This window comes from Scophthalmus maximus, chromosome 2, assembly GCF_022379125.1.
Source record: "Scophthalmus maximus strain ysfricsl-2021 chromosome 2, ASM2237912v1, whole genome shotgun sequence".
Taxonomy (NCBI): domain Eukaryota; kingdom Metazoa; phylum Chordata; class Actinopteri; order Pleuronectiformes; family Scophthalmidae; genus Scophthalmus; species Scophthalmus maximus.
In genome coordinates this window covers 30,975,001-30,995,984 of record NC_061516.1, presented here as the reverse complement: position 1 = coordinate 30,995,984, position 20,984 = coordinate 30,975,001, and the positions used below count along the sequence as shown (strand labels likewise).

Sequence of the window (20,984 nt, the reverse complement as noted above, 5' to 3'; positions counted from 1 at the left end):
TACACTTGCTCTGGCTGTCCCACCGTCCAACATTTGTGCTCTATGGGCAATACAGTTGGCGAGCACTCTCCTCTTTCCATAGTTTGCACCGTGACCGAGGCAGTTCCATGGTGCCGTAAATCGAGCCTTCATTTTTCCCACCAAATGTCCCGTGGCAGAACAGTTATTCACGGTGAAAGCGAAGGAACTACACAACGCTGATGGGGTCATTCGTCCTTTTTTTTGCCTTTAGAATATGCAATCAAATTGCACTTCAGATTGATAAGTCAAAGCAAAAAAAGAAAAAGAACTTGGGTGTTGACGCTTTAATACTCAACGTTTTTTATTGTGTAGCACTTATGTGTGATGTATGAAAAATGATTCCCTTACATATACAAACAAAGTAGAAAGATCATTCATCCATAGTGTCTGTGGTGCTCACAGCCGCTGTCAACTTCACCAGGAAAAACACATGTACAGTCCCCACCGGTAACCTCACATTGAGAGGAGCATTTTCAACTTTTGTTGTTCTTTTCATTTCATTAAAGTAAAATCTAAGAAAAACATCTTACTGGAAATACAAGCGGGGCAGACGACCAATGTGAAGCTGTTTGATTCTGTTCGACGTCACGTTGAATCTCGCACGTCTACGTCCGTCTTTAGCACCGACCACAAGTACAACATGTGCATCAGCCACACTGGACCTGAGCCCAGGGGGACGGCTCGTCTTACAGGCGGGAAGTGAACTGCAACGTGCTGCCAGACGTTCACCATGTTCTGCTTAGCGGCTGTGTTCTCTTTCATATTTCAAACAACACAGAGACCTTATTAAAACATTTCTCCACAGATCCTCTGGTGATGAAAACGTCCCCGGGTATTTCTCAAAAAAAAAAAGTTATAGTGGTGGTAAAATGTTCATGATCATAGAGTAAAGGTGTAAAAATAATGCTAACATGAATGGAGGCAATAATTCTAATAATGCCAATTATAGTAGTAGTAACAATAATGAATATTTACTTTAATACTAAAACACTGATTTGTTCTCTGGTATCTATACTGCCTGGATCGCCCCCTGGTGGCTGGCTGCTGTCTTGGTCCTAAACTCTGCCGCTACAGTCTGTGGCCTTTATGTATTTATATTATCTAAAGTCATGTTATTTCCTCCTACCTCAATAATAAAAAAAATACAAAAACAATCGGACATATTCACGGTATTGAGATTTATCCGTTTATATAATTTGGTGCATATTATCAGTCTACTCTTAATGTCTTATTTATTAGAAGACCTAGAGGTAGGCGCGTCACTGACTGCAGTGCCAACGCGGTGCCAGTTTTGTATGTTTAATTACTTTCGGAGTTATGAAAACATTTCCCGGCGTCAGACCTGGAATTAACATCCATCTCAGGTGATCGCATGTGGACACATTCTTTTAGCAGGGTGAATGCAGACATTGAAGAATTCCCAATTGAAAATTTCATAGACATATTTCCAGTGAGTTTTTCCGGGAAAACACCAAGGAATAAGCCCGATCTGTACTCTTTGAATTTCTTCTTCTTTTCTTTAAGATCTGCCAGACGTTTGTCAGGGGTTGTCTTGCCCACGGACACTTGCAGACAGCATGCAGACTGGAGAAGCCAGGGATTGAACCACTGTCCTACTGGTTAGCGTACAACCCGCTCTACCTCCTGACCAACAAGAGTAGCTAGTAGCTCACAGGTTAAGGGGATCATACAGTAGGAAACAGACAGAAACACAAGCACTCAAACCATCCCACGAAAATGTTGTCAAGACAGTTGCAGGGATTCGACCCTCTCCTGCAGCCCCGTCTCAGAGAACAGCTCCTCCGTGTGAATCAGTCCTTTGTCATAAAGACTCAGCTTGTTCCTCAGTCTGCTCTTGGCTTCGTTTTCCACCATGCTCGAGTCTGCTGAACAAACACACACACACACACACACACACACACACACACAAAATGATTTCACAAGTGATAAATAAATATAAAGGGTCATTGATTGATTTTTATTTGAGGCTTCCCCCCTTAGCGAGATCAGAAAATCTCATTTGAAACCGATAGTTTAATCATAAAAATCAACCAAATGGTCCACTTGGAGATCTGAGATGGGACATGTTAGTGTCGGTCGATCATTGTCACCCTCTAGTGGTTGAACGTGTTGACACGAAATTACCGATGGATAAAGTATTTTGGGAACTTCCTCATAACGTGACTCACCCTTCTGGGTACAAGATTTTCCGATTCTGCTTCTATACTGGGAAACAAAAAAAGACTTACACTGAGGACTCCCTGTGACGTCAGAGGTCAACATGTTGGCCCTGCAGTCCTCACAGGCCAGGCCAGCCGCCTCGGCCGAGCAGCTGCACTCCACCGGCCAGCTGCTGTACAGGTCGGGTTCCGCCTCACCATGGGCGCCCGTAGTGTCGCTCAGGTACGTCACCTCCGACTGGCTGCATTCGCAGGGCCCCGCCGGCGCCGCCGAGCCGGGGAGGCTGCGCTGCTCGTCCTGCTCCGCGGGCACGGAGGACGGTGGGCTCTGCGAGGCGTTGACAGGGGCTCCGTCGTCCAGGCTGCGGGGCTGGTCGGCAGGCGGGCATCTAGGTGGAGGAAGCAGCTGGCTCAGCGCCAGAAGGACCTGAAGACAGTTGAGATTCAGAGGGATTATCTCACAGCAGAACAATAGGAATAAATATGTCAGCAAAAGTTACAGGCAACCAAAGATGAGTGGAGAAATCTCCCATTCTGCTCACTATCGATAAAACCTTTGAGCTTAAACTATGAACCACAATAGAGCTCACGTTCTCCATGCTCGGTCTGTGGCGGGGGCGGCCGGCCGCGCAGTCCAGGGCCAGAGCCAGGAGGCTGACGGCCATGGCCGCCGGCCACTGGCCAGCCGTCCTGTCCAAAAACCGCAGACAAGAGTCCACACCGCCGCTCTCCTCCACCTGCGTGACGAGCAAGTCTCTCTGAAAGAGGAGAGGGACACGCGATACCCAACAAGGTGCAACACTTTGTGATATAACAGACATAAAACCATTACACGAGTTGCTGTAAGCCTTCATAATGTATAACTATTTTAAACAACCATACAGTTGCTTAAAAATTTATTTAAAAATTAAAAACTTTACAAAACAAATCCCAGAGCGTGTGTCTGAATGCTGCCGCTTTTGACGGTTGGAGGAGAAAATGAGAATCCTCATGAATGCCAAGGAATAAATGCAAAGGCCTATAACCAGAATGTCACTATACAGATAATGTATCCAGATACACCTTCACCTTCACAGCCCAAATCAGAACAAAGAATCGATTAGTAATTGACTACAAAATGAAACGGTAACTATTTTGATAATCGATTAATCGGTTCAAGTAGATTTTATAAAAAATAAAAAAGGCAAAATTCTCTGATTTCTTTGCTCCTCTGTGACAGTAAACTAAATATCTTTGGTGTGTGGACAAAACAAAACATCATCTTGGTGGTTTTGGGAAACACGATCGACATTTTTCACCATTTTTGGAAAAAAAACCTAATGAAAATAAAAGTTTGTTGCAGCTCTTAAGTGTGATACAATGTGCATGAAGCAGGATTTATCACAGGACAGTAACACTGACGTCAGACCGTGAACGTTTTCCCACTTTCCTGGGAAATCTGTGTGTAACACCTCAGGACTGTTGTTGTAGGACTCAACTTAACGCGTGAAATTCCGATTCCAGCTTTTCATCGTTGACTCACCAGCAGCATTTGTTGAGGTGCCTCCTCTTTGACCTTCCGTCCTGTGACTGTTTCCATTATGACCTAAGGGCAGGCAAACTGTAATTAATGACAATGATGGAATTATGGTCCCATGCTGTGTACACGTTCGCTTATACAGCACATACTTCATAATTCTGTATTTAAATGTGAGATACAATGATTCTTTTTACAGCCACTGTTGAAAAGTAATAAGATCTGCTAAAGTTTTTTTTACAACTATAGTTTTTTATCCTTTTTGCAAAATAAATAATATGAAAAGATGGGATTCATTCATGAAACATGATGCACTGATGTAGAAAACACTACTGCTGATTTAATGCACATACACGGGAAGAACTTTTGATTCTTCAAGTTCATTTTTCAGATGACACTTTTGCGTTCAAAAAGAATATTCAATGCAGTGTTACAACTGTACTGTGCTGTTGATTCACTCTCACTGCTCTAAAATCTCACAGTGCACCAGCTGCTCAGCACAGTTAGAACATTTAGCAGCTAAAGAGTCTGCTATTTCCCTCTGGAGTTGGTGGAGACCAAAAACAGAGCTAAAAGAGAGTGGGTGTGTTGTGTTTGGTCGTTGTTGTTTCCTTCACACAGAATGAAGGGAGTTGAGTGAGTCACCATTCCGAAGCTGTAAACGTCCAGGCTGGCGGACAGCTTGCCGTCCCGGATGTACTCCTCTGGGAGGTATCCCAGGTTGCTGTGGGAACTCGTGTCGAGAGTGACGGTACAGTACTGAGTGGCTGAATGAGGACGCAGACGGGCCAACCCAAAGTCAGACAGCTTGGGCTGCAGGGCATCATCCAGGAGTACGTTAGTGCTGTGCAGAGGAGCCAAATGGACACAGTGTCAGATTTTGGAAAACCGCTTGCCAACTTAAAACATGAAACACGGCGACTAGTTGAAACTCTGCAGGGGCCGATGGAGCAGTATTTAACTGGCTTCCCACAGCAAATCATTTTGATTCATTAGTCACAAAGCATATAATGATATTCATCTTTTAATCACCTAACAGCCATTACACACACACACACACATATAAATGTGTGTGTTTGTTAACAAATGGGTAGCTCAAGTCATGCAATCTGATTGGTTCATAGCCTTGGTAGAAGGAGCATATATGAAATCGAATCAGTTTGCACAGGTCTGTAACACTCGGCGACTCAGGAAGTAACGACGTGAGCAGACGTGAGTAAACGTGAGTAGAGACGGAGTGAAGTTGAGGAAACCGACGAGAGCTCAGAGCACACGTGAGGTTGAATGGTTGTAGTTTTGGAACAGCCTGCGAACCCAGCTACCGTCCCGTAGCCTTCTCTGTGAGGAACGCTACAGTGTGTTGCATAGCGACCGCAGACAGGAGGGACTACTTTTTTGTATTCTCTAAAAAAAATGCTTATTTGACGAAATAAAAAAATCAAATTGTAGTCTGTATTACTTTCATTTCACCAAACTTGTAACCGTTTTATAAAAGCAATAGCTCACTTCAGTCGGTGGTATCCTCTCATCATACAGTTAAGGGGGTCGAACCACGGCCCTTAACTGTGGCATTATGAGCGTATACCACGGACTGTCGTGAGCTATTGGTTAAATATATGTGTGTGTGTGTGTGTGTGTGTGTGTTTGTGTGTGTGCGCATTTGTACATGTAACCGTATGAGAAATCCATTATTTATAAAGACTGGCTTTGTATTCTCAATGAAAATACATACAAAAGAGGGGAAATGAAAAGAGGAAGTGGACAAGCAAAAAAAAAAGAGGAAACAATCGTGTTTGAGGGTTTAGTTGATATGAGAGACGTAAACAGATACAGTCCACTATGAAACATCACGTTCGTCTTAAACATTTTAGTCCAAGAACAGCCACAAAAGAATAAGAGAGCGGGGTCTAGTTTCTTATATAGATACATACATTTTCACTGGGTAACTTTTATGCACCATTTTAAAGAACACCTCTCCTTCATAAAACGTTTCTCGTTAACATTTATTTAAACGGTTGTTCCAAAAGAAACCAGAAGTGCGTGTGGTGACTGAGTCTCTGGGAAGGATGTTTGCGGTTCATCTGTCAGTCGCTTAGTGATTTCTTACTTTCTGTACGTAACAGTACATGTTCTGTGATCAGAGGCAGGGTTGTGTCACATTACTTTGACATGTAGTCAGTTACTGAATACAAATGACATGGGAATTTTTGTAATCAGTAACTCAATCCATTGGAGTACAGAAACAATGTAATCTAACCTGAATATCTCAAAGACATTTTCAACGCAAATACAATTCATTGAGCATATTCAGCATTTACAAAACAAACATACAAAGCATTATCATTATCTATAAATCATAGAAAATTAAAATAAAACATTAACAAAACTGGCTACCTGAGAGTGTATATTGGTGAGTAATGTTTACAGTAATATGTATTTATTGGACAATTGTGGTTTTGAAATCGCCATATTTCAAGAACATCATCAAAATGTAATTAAGTAATCCTTGAGACCTTGACTATGTAACTGTAATCTAATTACATCAAAGTGGCCTGAGAATAGTTACTTATTTTTGTAATCTGATTACATAATCCAGATTACATGTAATCCGTTACTACCCAACCCTGGTTTTAGCATTAGGGAGAAAAGGTCATTGCACCATTTGACTGGACCAAAAATGATGGAATCAGAAAGTCTTCAAGACACATGAAATCATTATATGACAATCATTAAAGCATCTGCTTTTGAAACGTGTTATGATGACATGTCCTCCCACAGGGTGCACGTTGGTGAAGTGAGTGTGTGTTTGGGGGCTCGTACCTGGAGATGTTGCCACAGACCACCGGGCAGGGCTGGGCCGTTTGGAGGTGATGCAGAGCCTTCGCCATTCCCTTGATGATGGCGAGACGCTCTTCCCAAGACAGAGGGAGCTCTCCGTCCTGCACAGGGACAACAGACCACTTTAGATTCAACACAGAAAAAAATGTTGCTTTCTGATAGCTAACATAGACAAACTGAGTAGGCAAAGTGAATGTTTAGGCCTGGAGCTGGAGCACAATGAATGATACTGATTTTAATATTGTCAAATGAGCTCAGATCCTAGTATCCACTGTTCAACCCATATTTTAATGTTCTCAGAGATAATGCCATAGAGAACTGAAACCCACAACTGTACGAGCTGAGGGCACAGTTGGCGCTCCTCTTGGCTTCAGATTACGCCTGCATACTTTTCTGCTGTGGACAATCCAAACACAGATGTCCCTTTTCTTCCTCTGTACATCTTCTCCAAGCCGGCCAGCTCCCTGCTCCTACTGCTCCTGCTCAAGACTCTTTTTGTTAGTAAACCCTTTACACTTATCATCCTGTCCCAGTCCTGCTTTGGGGTCCAACTTCACGTAAAACCCTAACACCACCATCTTGCTACTACTTCTTGCTTTCGTTGAGCGCCCTGCAAGGCCCCTGATAATGATGCAGCCTTTATTGCAATAGCTGCTGCTCTGGGTTGCACCAAGTTTCCAAGAATCCTGAATGGAACTGGTCCAAGAGCCAGAGATCATTTCGTGGAAAAGAAAAGTATGTTGTGGCCCGTTTAGCAGCCAAAGGGCTGACAAGGAACACAAATCCATCAATTATTTATAATGTATATCCTTTGAGGATTCAAAGTCAAACCAAATCATCCAAACTACTTATGTTCACATGCACACAAAAGTTCCTCTATAGTAAATAATTGGTATATAGTAAATATAGGAAATGACCTGAAAGTGCCGTCTACATGACTGCACTAACTGTAGGCTCCTCTTAATTCATAACTGCGAGACAAAAAGAGTTTTTCTAACGATCAAAGTGAAAAAAAACAAAAACGTCAGTCGGTCGTCAGATTTAACCAAGATTCTCACGAGGGATGAGGTCAGTGTTATCACGCTGTGGCTCTCACTAAGCTGCGACATTACCATCATACACGGTTTTGTTAAGTCCTGCGACACAAAACTGCAGAACTTCCTGTTTGACTTCCTGTTTTCCGAGCAGAGTATTGACTAGTAACAATACGTGCCGCTGCTTGGTGAACAACAAGTCACAAGCAGGAACTCGCTCTGCGGTGGGCAGGCAGCGCACCTGTACCTGCTGGTGCAGCCTGTGGAACAGCGATCCATTGGGGAGGTACGGGTAGACCAGACAGTAGTGGTCCTTGTCGGAGAAACAGCCCAACAAGTCCAAGATGTTTGGATGCTGATACCTGTAACATATTGCCACCCCAAAATATTAAACACTCTATAAGACAAAACAAAGGCGGGTATTTTTGGGAGTGAGCACAGGCACATACGTGTGATGAATTTCCATTTCTTTTCTGAAGACATCCCACAGCTTCTTCCAGGACACACTGTTTATCTGGACACCGACGGACAGGGAATGCATTCAAGTTAGCTCCATTGTACAGTTGATGAGTATACAGAATAGAGACATGCTTCTGTTTGCAGTGTGGACAAATATAATATAATTAAGCATAGAATATGTTGATCAAACACATGTCAGGCCCTTCATCGGGAAATTCAGTTTGCTCAGTGAAGTGCAACCGCGACGAAGATGCTTCTCAGCAAGCAGATTGCGGAGGAGATTCTCAGATGAAGATGTGAATGACTAGCGAGTGGACCCAGAGTGCTGGACACACGGATGTCTCACTTTCACCTGCATTAAACTGTGTTTGGTTAATCAGATTCTAATCAGATGGAGCACCCGAGACGCACGGAGGACATATTGTGATCCGATCAGACAAACCACCTCCGGAGGTGGTCAGGGACGCATGTGTAAATACATTTGCATTGTCAACATTGATAAAGTCCGGAGAGTCGTGACTGCGTCTGCATCAAGGTCAAAGAAGTGCATTAAAATGAAATTATTGGCTTAAAACATGACAGATACCGATAATCATTAAAATGCTGAATATTGGCCAGGCCGATAATTGGTCGACCCCTAATTGATAAATAAAAGTCATGGTAAAGCAAAAGAAAACACAATGGCGCAGCTTCACGGATGTGTGGATTTTTTGGGGGGGACCAGGGCAAACAAGACGAGGATGTGACGTGAGCAGGACAAAGTGATCAGATCTCAATACGGACACTGGAGGCACATTCATACCAGGTGTAAATGTGATTATGTTGAAATCATATCTGGATACAGTCAATCAATACCTGCTTGAAAAGCTTCACCGCAAACGTGGCGTTTCCAATCTGTGCTCTGTAGACGTTAGAGAAGTGGCCCTCTGCGATTCTCCTCTCAGGATGAAAACTGCAGGTTCCTCTTATGACGTCACGCAAAGTGATGACGTGCGGCTGCTTCTCTCCGGACGACCTCACTGGAATGCAGAGACAGAGCGGGATCATGAAGTCACACTGCCTCACTGCCGTGCGCGCACACGCACGCACGCACGCACACACACACACACACACACAAACACACACACACGGAGCCAGTCAAAGCTTTGCACCAGCCTGAGTCATAGTGGGAATTTCTCAAAAATAACAGTCCTGGAGTGAGACATGAATTCCAACTGCACAAGTCTGTAGCCTGTACACTTCACTTTACAGTAGCACCACTTTTTCATGTAAAACACAACTTCATTTTCAGTGACGCTTGTTGACAGCGATAAACCGAGATAGGTTTCTTGGCTAGCCACGAGAGCCGACTGATGTCATGGTTATGTCTGCGGTTCAATGATCCTGGAGATTACTGGCACCAAATAGGCCACAACGGTGTCGGAAGATGTGGCTCCTAAAGGTTGGGTGGGTGGGGGGTGTTGATTCCAGATACATCTCTGATCGACTGGTAGTGACCTGGTCACAGATATTCTCCCAACTCACCAAACAGCCAGATATTCTCCCAACTCACCAAACAGCCAGATATAATTCACATATTTGTCTAAATGAGAGAGGACAGTTCATATGCTGTCGCTCCTGAAATCCTACCAATCAGCCACAGTGCACTGAGAGCACGCTCCTTGTACCCTTGTTAGGTCAGGCAATTTTACTGGGCAATATTGTCCTATTACCGATATATCTGTATCAACGCAAATGTTGTCCAATAAGTGTGGATATGAAAACAGAACATATAATTCAGAAAAAAAGCTTTGGATCGTTTTGGGGTCATAACAAAAAGTCATAACAACCCGCTGCAACGACTGACCTTGAGGCAGACCCTGGAACAGCTGCAGGGCCCGGTGGTGGCCCATGTCCTCCAGCACCTTCACCAGGTCCCGCACCCTGGAGTTCTGCTGGGCCCAGGTCCACAGCAGCTCCCTGGTGGGACTGCGGCCCGCCGCCTCCAGGCGCTCCAACATGCGCACCTCCAAGTAGGTGGGCAGGATGCGGACAGCTGGGGGCCCCGAATGATGACAGACATAGTCAAAGAGATGCCATAGTAAGTTGCGATCTCAGGGAACCCCTGAGATCGCCAGTGGGATGACTTGAAGTCAGTTACTGACACCAAAGAAAGCAGACATGTTATAATAACATGCCACAAAGCATCACATGTAAAAATTGTTTTACTTTAATAACTTAACCCTAATCTATTAAACATTAGTTAGTTATTGATTTTAGATTGTTATTATAGCAATAAAATAACATCTGCTTCCTTAACAGATGTTCAACGCGGAACAGGGTCGGATTATGTGTTTTTTCTCTTTCTTTTTTTATCGATCTGATCAAATCTCCACCGACAGTTATCCGGACCCCACATCTCCACCCTGCACTGTACGCGGCGTCACAGCGGCGTCGGTCCTCACCCAGTCCGCGCCAGCCGAGGGTGTCCCCCCCGGTGTCCATGATCCGGTAGAAGCCCTCCAGCACGTCCGGGGGGGCGTCGTAGAGGAACGCGTGGGGGTCCATGTGGGGGTCCGAGGGTCCTCACTGGGACACCAGGCAGGAGGAGGACGAGCGGAGCGGAGCAGACCGCGGGATTGCGCAGACGCGGAAACCCCCGCTCTATGGAAGGCCAAAAGCGCAAATATCTTCTTAGATAATGCGCCTCCAGACGTAAAATACTGACGTCTGGACACAGCAGTTTTTGCCATTTTGAGAAGTCATTTTTTGACGTCTGGACACGCATTTTTCAATGGACCGTTCTATTCTTTTCTAATAGGGTTTTTTTCTGTTGCTGTTACTAGACCTTCCTCTAGGTCTCACTGCACATCCACATGTTCGTTACTTGGAAACTGTCAAGGCATGGCACACATGACATGAGAAGAGTATTTTTAAATTTTAATGATTTTTAACAGAAAAAATCAGAAGAATGTTGTCCAATATTCTAAAATAATAATACTAATAATATATTTTATTATTACCTGTTAAAGAAACAGGTTTAGCTTGTTTGCTATCTCCCTGATGTCTGCCTATCTCTCACCCTTAACCCAGTGATGGCCTTCAACCCCATCACACTTCCCTCACGTTGTTCTGCAACAACAATTAGCCTCCAGCTTCCTCCTGTAGGCATCTTTACTCTCCCTCAGCTCGTGCTGCACCCCCCTCAGCTGTAGTCTGTCCTTTTCTTTTCTTTCATCTTCTTGTTCAGAAGTCCTTTGTTGTATTCTGTTATGCAGTCAGTCATATTGTTTATGTCCTCCCTATGTGTTCACAAAGCACATGCCACTCCGTAGACTCAGAGCAGTCCTGCAGGGCCTCATTGGCCTCCTGAGTCCACTTCCTTGGTCTTTAAACAGAGCTGGTTCACCAAGTAGTCATAATACACCAACTATTTCTCCTATGAGGAAAAAGATTAACAAGCCACTGAAATATTCCCAGAGAAATCTAATTGATTTTGCCTTATATAGGGACCCCTCTGCAATTTTCATGTTTCATGAGCTAGTAACTTGCAAAAGACGCTCGTCTCATTTCATCGTCGTCCAATGTGGCTAACAGCGCAAAACAATGAAACGTTTGGTTGCAGTCAGTCAGTGAGTCAACTGAATACCTGGTTCCCTGCACCCACACTGCAAACGTGAACTAGTTCCATCCAAAGGACACACCTCCTGGCTCACGTTTCACATACGTCACTACTAATACATGTAGGGTAATGAGCTGCGTCATGTGTCGGGGGTGTGTTGACTAAATGTGCCAGTGATGTTTGCGCAACGTCAGTAATTTATTCATCACGTGACTCATGCATCATTTTTTGACCGCCAACTTCATAAATACGTATGACTTCCGTTATCCTAAGTCTCTTGTTGGCCAATAACCAGATCCCGTGTTGTTAATGACGCGTCAACGCGTACAAAAATATAACGTCTTAACACGATAAAAAAATGCTGTCTTGACACGTTTTTACGTCTTGACACATCCGTTTTTGACGTGATGAGTTGCATTTTCTAAGACGATATTTGCGCTTTTGGCTTTCCATACAGCTCGCTCCCGACGTCACGACAGACGCAACAGTCACGTTCATGTGAAATGCAACTTATCTTTATAATGAATCATCACTAAGTTTAAGCATAATGACAAACTGACAACATTGGTACATTTCACATTCAAACTTTAACAATTTTATAATGGAATTTGATTTATACATGGACACATTAGCCCTTATACCAAAAACACTAAGTGAGAGCACACTGTTTTACACTGAAGAATGATTTCCTATGACCCAGGATTAAGTATGATCTGTTATTATCTATTCTCTTTTTTTTTAACTTGTAATCTACTGTTTATTGCTGACTGTCTCGTACCTGTATTTTGTACTTTGACAATAAGTTAAAGAAATTAAAACAAAAAAAAGACGAACGAGATCACAACAACAAAGAAACTCACATTATCCATCTATCTGTCCATCTATCTGTCTGTCTATCTATCTACCTATGTCTACCCTAGATAGATAGATAGACAGACAGATAGACAGACAGACCGATAGATAGATTGACAGACAGATAGATAGACAGATAGATAGATATATATCTATCTGACTGTCTATCTATCTAAATTCAAATTCAAATTCAAAGCAGCTTTATTGGCATGGGAAACAAGTTTACGTAGCCAAAGCAAGTCTTAAAAAAAAAATAAAGATTTTTTTTTTTAAATGGGAAACACAACATTTCACACGTCCCAGGTAAGGGAATGACAACAATTGTTGCTTGTGACTAAACAGAACCTGGGTGAGTTCACGTTAAAGGGAAGTAAACCACGAGGATTCACTGACAGGCCACAGATGTAGCCCACAGTAGAAGGATGCTACTGGGCCTTGGCTCAAAGTCCGTGAGCTAATTAAACCAGACAGACTTTTACTGCAGGTGAGATCGCTCGATCACGATTGGACCAAAAGGATCACGACAGATGCCGTTGGACGGCTGTGTCCCAATCCAGGGGGTCGCATCCTTTGGAGGCTGCATTTGAAGAGCAGTTGCATCACAGCGAGACGTGACTGCATTTCGAAGGCTCCGACAAATGTGGCCGACAAATTGCGCCCGTCCATTCCCGAGAAAGGAAGGATCCATCAGGTGGATGAATGTATGAAACCTTCAATGTATTTTATTATACATGTGTTGTAATGTTAATTGTGAAATGAAATTTATAAGTTTTGTTACATTAGCAGAGTAATGAGAGATAAACGGGCCAAAAACCGGCAGTGTTTTTCGGTCACGGACGTCCTGCATCACAACATACAATACAAGCTTTTGTGTGATAAATTGATCAGGATAGAAATACGTTCAATCTTACATTACTTGGATTTAACGTAAGCAAAAGCCTCATAAGAGTGACCCCATTACAACAGTTAATTTACTAAACATTAACAACATTAAATGTGGGGCGCCGATTGTAAAGTGGAGCACACTGAAATAAACATTTCGTCACATTTAGCATCAGACAACGTATAAAAAGTGAACTTTTGAGCAGATTTACAGCTATATTTGTGATATTTACTTTTCTTGTAAAAATATACAAGAATGTTAAATCTAAATGTTAAATCTAAAAATGACAGTTGAAACTAAATATTTAGCTAACATCACACTGCCAGTCAGCGGAAGTACCAAAATAAAAGCTTGATGAACCCAACAGAAAGATGCCACGGATGTTGAACTTTTGGGTGTTCCCCCACCAGATCACCCTCAGCTGTTGTGGCTGTTACAACAAATGTATCAATTTGCCACGTTGTTTATATATTTTTACGTTGACCTTGCATTTTCCGTAAAAAGTTCAAACTTAAGACCTCATAGGTAGTTGACATCTTCTCTGTCATCGAAAACAATCGACACAACACATTGCGTGTGGCAGTGCTTTCTTTAATAAATGTGTCCCATACAGCTCTTATAATAGTGATTCGACATCTTTTTCCAAAGCTCAACCCAAAATAAAAAAAGGTTAATCCTCCCCCGACATTTAATAGGATAAATTAATGCAACGTTGAGAAAATGTACTTTTACACAAACTAATCAAAAACAGATGAGACGAAAATCCTTCAGCTTTTATAGATTATGAATGAAATGCACATAATTCCAATATTTTTTTAGAAGGTTATCTTAAACTCCATGAATCAACATTTTTTTACTATTATTAATAGAACACTAAATCAAATGATTCCCTAAGTGGTAAGATTTTTGCTATTTTGTTTTTGTATTCAGCCACAACCACATCACAAGTTCACCACTGATGCAATGCAATGAGCCACTGTGACTGACAGCACATGCCAAAATCCAGAACTTAAGGTTAATTTAACAAGTTTAAAATTTTAAAGAGCTGTTTCTGAGTTGGGGCAACTAGTAATATGTTGTTTTTACATCACCAGTTCTGCCTTTCGCACATGTTGAGGCACTGTCTTGCTACTCAAATCAACCAGTGTTAAAAGTCTTGTCACTCAAACCTGGACAAGACAATGGCAAACCAAGTTTACCGACTAAATATTCAAATCGTCTTCACCTCCTCGAGTCTGAGCAGACCTGTTGTTATAAAACAAAGGGTAAAAATATAGTCACTCGGATGGTTACTGCACAGATGACATGTTTGCTGAACTGAAAATATTACATTGACAGCAAATACAGTACGTACCTGGTACAGGGTGAAGCACAGATTACATATCTGATTCTGTAAGAAAGGGGGAACAAAACAACACATGTTGAGAAACTGTTTACATCAGAATAGATGGACCCTGTAGGGGGGCCCTCACGTCCACCCACCATAGTCACACATAATCCTGTGGGAAACACTGACCCTCACAAAGGCGTCTACAAAAGGTGACTAATTTGAGTCTTGGCGATGGTGTGGGGGTTTTTTGGGGGGTTTTTTTGGGCACACCCAATCGTAATCTTGCCTAGGGCAACATAATGACTAGAGCCGGCCCTATTAGTAGCTTGTGAATACATGTTATTACTCTCATTAGTTGACCATTAACTATAAACATCCATTTAACAATTAAGTGAGAAAGAAAGCAAAGGGGTTGAATAATTAGCATAAATGATATACAATATGTGAGACAGTATATATATATATATATATATATATATACTTTTTAGTTGTAAACTAAGCTGAGATAAGATAAGATAAAACAAGATAAGATAAGATTCAGGTTGTTGCTGCGGCACAAACAGAGAGAAAAAAATACATGTAATAAAGGGAGGTTGGAAAAAATATTAGGAGTATATGAAATAAAAACTGAACAAGAGATGACTCATACCCCAACTGTATGTCCTGGGCTTCCCCATGTGTGTCACTCTGCAAGTGAACTTCTCTCCCTCTTTTGGGGTGAAGGGCGCGGACTTGGTCAGTTGAAAGTGCCAGTTATCCTCGAAAACCAGGTCCGTCTGATTGGCTCTGGCCATTACTGCCCCGTCCCTGAGCAGCTCGATGGTTATCACAGGCGGGTGGAAGTCGCACACGTGACAGATCAAGGAATTGACTTTGCCGAACTCCCCAGGTACACGGCTGTACACCTGCACACGGGGTTGACCTGCAAAGATGAAAAAAAAAAAGCTTTAACACATTTCATGAAAATATGACAGAGATGGCAAAAACTAATGTCGATTTTCTCATACATACTACATTCTGTGTTTTTACTGTAGTGTTCTCACCCAGACGGATTATAAAATAGTTTGTGTGTGCACTCTGCAGCTGTCACAAACATAGATGGATAGATAGATATGTAAAAAAACGAAGCTCCCCAAAACTGAAATCAAGACATTGTGATCTCCGCCTGTCTCCCGGCTGTAAAATAGGCCCGGAATCTGCCTCCTCCATGTTGGCAGATGGAACATGGAGACTAAAAATCAACACTCCAAAAGAAAAAAAACACTAGGGGTCGCCAAAGATCATGATTTTAAGTGTGTGAGACTTTTTATGGGGAAAATACAGATAACTCAGCATTTGATTGTCATGCGCTGCCCAATCCTCATCTGTCCTGATCTACACACTCCTCTCAATATATACTATTGTAAAAATAAATATGGGTCCCTCAAGAAAAAGGCTGGGAACCCCGGTTGTTGCATTGTCCAGGGACCGGTGATGATGTTCTGGAATGAGTGCTCAGGAGAGACACGTGTATTCCTTTGAATATGATGAGTAGAAAGCTGGAGCCAGATGGTGCTGTTCAGGGAGAATAAGGGGAGGGTTTCACCAGGACACTGAATCCGCCCCCTGACATGTTACCTCGCTTTTCTGAAAGCAAGTTTAAAAACCACAATTTCTTCCTCATCGAACGATCCGGTAGGATTGTCTTTTCCTTTTTTTACTTTTCCTGTCTACTATTCCTTGACCTCAGTAGAAAACGTCATGAGGTCAAGGAAAGGTGTAAAGGAGGACACAAAGGACTTAGGAAAAGCCGACAGCGCTGCTCAGAGAATCAGACTCCACTTTCACTAAACTACGTCATCATGTGACGGTGGATGTTGTTCACACATCTGTCGTGGTGAAACAAATTTCCGAAGATGAACTACAAAAAATCTCAGCAGCTCCATCAGCATGTTTCAGTGTTTACTACCATGTGACATCCGATGTTATGATTCATATGTAACAGTAACTTGCATGATGACGTCTCTTCTGGGTCATATTCATACTCTTCTTCTTCTTCTACTTCTTCTTCGTATTGAATCGTTTATGTTTGTGCATGGTGGGTCACGTTAAATATCGCTGCCGCAATGAATTGTGGGGCGTCTATATCTCCTTTCCTTTCACATAGGAAGCTCCAGTGTACCCTATGCTAAAGGAGATATGAAAGGAAGCATAGAAGCTCCTTTCCTGAGCATTTAGAGAATCTGAACAGCTCTTATCAAGGTGCTGATCAAATGCATCCAGGTCACTTCAACATTAAGGAAACATCCTAAGCCAATTGGACAATTCGACCTCACACCAGCTTTGTCGTCATGGTGCGTGACGCCTTCTTCCTACTTCTTCTCGTTGTGACTCCAGCGGTGCAGGTAGTTTTTGGTCAGCAGCGACACCCTTTGTTTAGGAGAAGAACTGCACCGTGTCGCGTCAAGCAGAAATGGTATTTTGTATAATCATAATCGGTAAATTCCACATTCATACGGAAAGTCCTTTTCTAAGTCCTTCGCAAACTTATTAACTTTTCAGTAGCACGCATCATTACATGAACTAAGAGGGGTGCTATTTACATTTTTTTTAATACTTTTTTTTGTTGTTATATATGAACATAAAACAAGAGACAAGCAATCAAAGGAGGGCTAGGACATGACAATATACACATTTGAAAGTAGGTACAAATAAGAAAAGCATAGGTACAGTACACAATATAAATATATCCTCACATTGGAATAGAATGGAATAGGATTAAGGATTTAAGTCTTTATGTTTGTAGCGATCCCATTTTTCCCAGTATTCCTCTCCTTTATCCTTTTGAAGCCGCAGCACAAAAGTCAATTTCTCCATTGCCTGGATGGAGTTCATAATGTTTGTTAAGAGTCTCGTGGTTGGACGACTCCTCTGAAGCCAGCATTTAGTAATTGCTTTTTTACTTGCAACCATGAAAATCTTCAGGAGGTATGTGTCTCCTTTACTGAGACCTTCAGGGAGTTCTCACAGGTATAAACAGGCAAAAGAAAAGTCCAATACTATGTCCAGAATCTCCACAATTAACTCTCTCACTTCCCTCCAAAAAGGTATAAACAGGGACAGGACCAAAAAACATGAACATAATCCGCAGAAATCCCACCACATTCCCTCCAGCAGGAAACCTGCGTACCACTACATTTTGATGTTTGGATAGGGGTAATGAAAAATCTTATCAGATTCTTCCAGCAGAAATCTCGCCAGAAATAAGAGTTTGTGGAAGTGGATTGATTTCTCCAAATTTGAAGCCACGTTTCTTCTGGAATAACTATGTTAGCTTCATTTTCCCAGAGCTGTCTAATATAATCTGTTGTGTTTTTATTCAATAAAGTAAAGCCTTTATATAGTTTTCCAGTGATACCTTTGGTACTTTTTGAATCATCAGCGTCTATAAAAATTTGAATTATTTTCAAGGGTTCAGCTAGATTACTGGAGGAGCTATTCTCTGGGAGAATATGTATTCATAATTTACAGAGAGAGTTGACGAGCCGAGACTCCTTCCCGCGGTAACAGACGCGTCGGTCGAGTTACTTACTTTCCAAGGCCAGTGAAGAGCCGAGCAGACCGAGGACAAGTGCGCAGACGATCGTCTCCATGGTTTCACCTTCCCGTGGTTTGCTAATGGACAAGTTCTTGTATCTTTCTTGAAACAACAGAGGCGGTGAAAGTGGCCCCGCGAGGCAAACCGAAAGTAAAAGGCTGTGTTGTGTTCGGGTCTTCGGGTCGGAGCGTTCGGGCGGAGCTACGAGGGGTTGCTACTAACCCCGCCCACCACAGCGAGTGTACCCTGACATACAGACGTGCCTCTCCGAGCGGAAGCGGCTGAATAAGACTCGCGCCTCTTCTCTTTTATGTTTTTCTTCTTTTGTACTATTGAAAATGTGCCTTCATTGTTTGTGCTTGAATTTTGTTCAATAAAGAAAAAAGGAAAAAAACTATTCCATTAGAAAAAAAGAAGAAAAAAAAACTCCGACAGGAAGTATCTACAGGGATTCCACCAGTAGAAAAACCCAACGTCATCTGTTGCTAGGTGGAACTCCGTCCGACATGTTGCTGTTTGTGGCGCAGTTTCTTCGACTTGCAACTTGCGAGTTGCCGCAGCCGTTGGTCCTTTATTAATGTGCTTTATTGTTTGGCTTCATATTACAGCAGGGACGAGATAGAAAAGTTTAACGACAAAAGGCTTCACGTGACTTCATGTTGCCAAAGCAGCGACCAACAATCACCTCATTTCTCTCAGATATGCTTCGTCATCAACACTTACATCTGTCAAAAAAAGTCAAAACCGAAATTCCAATTATTATGGACGTTACTTACTTTAAGCACATTACGTCACGTGAAGCCTTTTCCTTTTAATTTGCTTCAATCGGGAAAAAAACGCTTGATGTACGACAAGGTCCATAATTATGGCATTTCGTGTTCGATTTTTTCCACGTTTTAAGTGTTTATGGCGAAGAATATCTGTCAGAAATTTGGTGATTATTGATCGCTGCTTTAGCAACATTAAGTCCCGTTAAACCTTGAACTGTCTTCATATTAGTCCTGACACACCAACACAGATACGGCTTGAAATATCATGTTAAACTAAGTGGATGTTCTTTAAGGTCAAATATAGCTCATATCGTTGTTGCTATCACCTGATATCCTGGTTTATTTCAGTGTACATGTTTTCATCGATTAAGTTTAACTCAAAGAGAAGTTAAATATGCACCAGAATAGGGGCTTTTACATGAATTATTAATATTAATTATATATATATATACACACACACACACACACACACAAGGCAACTATGGAATAAGCATTACACACATGAAGTGCAAAGACACGCGGGTCAAACTTAGTCTCCTATGGAGTCCTAAAGAGTAAAACCTTGGTCCACACATCACAATAAAGGAGGAACTGGATCATACTGTAAGAATTCCTTTTTTCTAAGGTTTGTGTTAAAGTAAAGACATCAGATACATTTTCACGAGACTTTTATTTATTGGCGAATATAACAAATCTCTTTGGTGCCAAATTGCAGAAAGCACTTGCACCATGTATCACCAATCTAACCAGTTAATATTTGAAGACTCAAAAGAAAAAAACATTTTAATTGACAAATTAATGTATATATTAGCCTGTCGACTGATTTAACAAGCACATTCCATCACATCAACATAATATACACAACAATTTTCAGTATCAAAGGCTGGAAAATAAGTCGGAAGCGTCACACTTTAAATTCATTCTCCTGTGAAAAAAGACCCATTTAACATTAACAGTCCCCTTAATGTGATTTTGTTTGTTTCTGTGGAAAAAGAGAAAAAGCGAGAAGACTCGGGACGAGTACGTGATCCTGTAGATTGAAGGTGTGTGAAGAATAAATGCAACTGTAGCTTAGGGCCGAAACAACCTCTGCGGCATCCAATGTGACGTTCCCTCTGCAGGTGGTGGTGGTGGTGGTGGAGAAGCTTCACTGAACAAGTGGAGACACAGAGCTGGGCCTTCGATGAGCGTTTACATGTTTGACTCTATATAGAAGGAAAAAAAACACTGAGGTCAATATCAACCTCACAGAAGCTGGTAAGCCAACATTTGCATTTACCTCAGTGCATTCACACGTTTCATATTGCACTGGATTACATTTTTTTAAAATATTTTTGTTACTTTTAGAGGTTTCAGCTCGGCTAACTCTGTGGTTTAATCCAAATTCTTTATTCTTCCTAATGCCTCTCCTTGTAAGCTATTCAGGCTGTATCACATGCTGGTCGGCTGATCCCGACTCACCCCAGGCGTAGTCTTTAACGTTCGAGCCGTGAGTGACCTTGCAGCTGTACATTTGCCCATCGTTGGGCAGGAACGGCACGCTCTTGGTCAGATGGAACTGCCAGTTCTGTTTGAAGGACAGGTCAGTCAGCTTGGCATTGGGGAGCTCCACTCCATCCTTCATCAGCTGGATGGTGATGTCAGGCGGGTGGAAGTCGCTCACGTGGCAGATCAGGGTGTTGTCCTTTCCGTTCTCTCCCGGGTCACGGCTGTACAACTGAACCTTGGGTGGACCTGAAGGCAACATAGAGAGGGGAATTACGTCAAGGGAGGGACTATCTCTGGGAAGAGTGGTGTTCTGTCCCGCCGGTGGTTGAGTTCCACCACATTTCCGAGTATTAATATTCACACCGGTCATACAAGTGTAACCGGCTTGAAAACGTTTGTAGGGAAGCTCCAGTTCCAAAAATAAAGTGGTTAAGC

General features: G+C 42.4%; 3 protein-coding genes across 6 annotated transcripts in view; all 3 read right to left on the bottom strand.

Moving 5' to 3' along the window:
* Positions 1–297: 297 nt before the first annotated feature.
* Positions 298–10,693, bottom strand: irak3 (interleukin-1 receptor-associated kinase 3). 4 transcript variants are annotated; one of them, XM_047330609.1, is made up of 11 exons: positions 10,493–10,693; positions 9,895–10,083; positions 8,904–9,067; positions 8,039–8,103; positions 7,831–7,951; positions 6,538–6,656; positions 4,363–4,561; positions 3,724–3,786; positions 2,792–2,938; positions 2,271–2,628; positions 298–1,907 (listed from the first exon to the last, which is right to left on the bottom strand). In XM_047330609.1, exons 1-11 carry the CDS (start codon positions 10,593–10,595, stop codon positions 1,765–1,767), a joined length of 1,671 nt encoding a protein of 556 aa, XP_047186565.1. In that variant the 5' UTR covers positions 10,596–10,693; the 3' UTR covers positions 298–1,764. The 4 variants fall into 4 exon arrangements, with proteins under 4 accessions (XP_047186565.1, XP_047186563.1, XP_047186564.1 ...); XM_047330607.1 differs by having other exon boundaries at positions 2,792–2,959; positions 10,493–10,691; XM_047330608.1 differs by having other exon boundaries at positions 298–1,904; positions 2,792–2,959; positions 10,493–10,690.
* Positions 10,694–13,959: 3,266 nt separating this feature from the next.
* LOC118300007 (beta-2-microglobulin) lies at positions 13,960–18,488 on the bottom strand. The gene is made up of 4 exons (XM_035624042.2): positions 18,286–18,488; positions 15,364–15,636; positions 14,739–14,774; positions 13,960–14,629 (listed from the first exon to the last, which is right to left on the bottom strand). The coding sequence occupies exons 1-3, from the start codon at positions 18,344–18,346 to the stop codon at positions 14,761–14,763; spliced, it is 348 nt and encodes a 115-aa protein (XP_035479935.1). The 5' UTR covers positions 18,347–18,488; the 3' UTR covers positions 13,960–14,629; positions 14,739–14,760.
* A 1,224-nt stretch (positions 18,489–19,712) lies between these two features.
* LOC118300005 (beta-2-microglobulin) overlaps positions 19,713–20,984 on the bottom strand; it is a 2,538-nt gene continuing 1,266 nt past the window's right edge. The window contains exons 2-3 of the mRNA XM_035624040.2: positions 20,523–20,795; positions 19,713–20,266 (exon numbers count right to left, since the gene is read on the bottom strand). Coding sequence (XP_035479933.2) covers positions 20,253–20,266; positions 20,523–20,795 — 287 coding nt within the window. The 3' untranslated portion in view covers positions 19,713–20,252. The remainder of the gene's footprint in view (positions 20,267–20,522; positions 20,796–20,984) is intronic.

Bases quoted from the DNA above. Each gene is read 5' to 3' on its own strand.
- irak3 (XM_047330607.1), bottom strand. From the start codon at position 10,595: ATGGACCCCCACGCGTTCCTCTACGACGCCCCCCCGGACGTGCTGGAG. The intron at 3,787-4,362 runs GTGACTCACTCA...GCCTGCCCTTAG, and splicing joins ACGTTTACAGCTTCGGAATG to GTCATAATGGAAACAGTCAC. The intron at 2,960-3,723 runs GTGAGTCAACGA...CTCCTCTTTCAG, and splicing joins CACCTCAACAAATGCTGCTG to AGAGACTTGCTCGTCACGCA.
- LOC118300007 (XM_035624042.2), bottom strand. From the start codon at position 18,346: ATGGAGACGATCGTCTGCGCACTTGTCCTCGGTCTGCTCGGCTCTTCA. The intron at 15,637-18,285 runs GTAAGTAACTCG...TCATCTTTGCAG, and splicing joins CTCTTCACTGGCCTTGGAAA to GTCAACCCCGTGTGCAGGTG.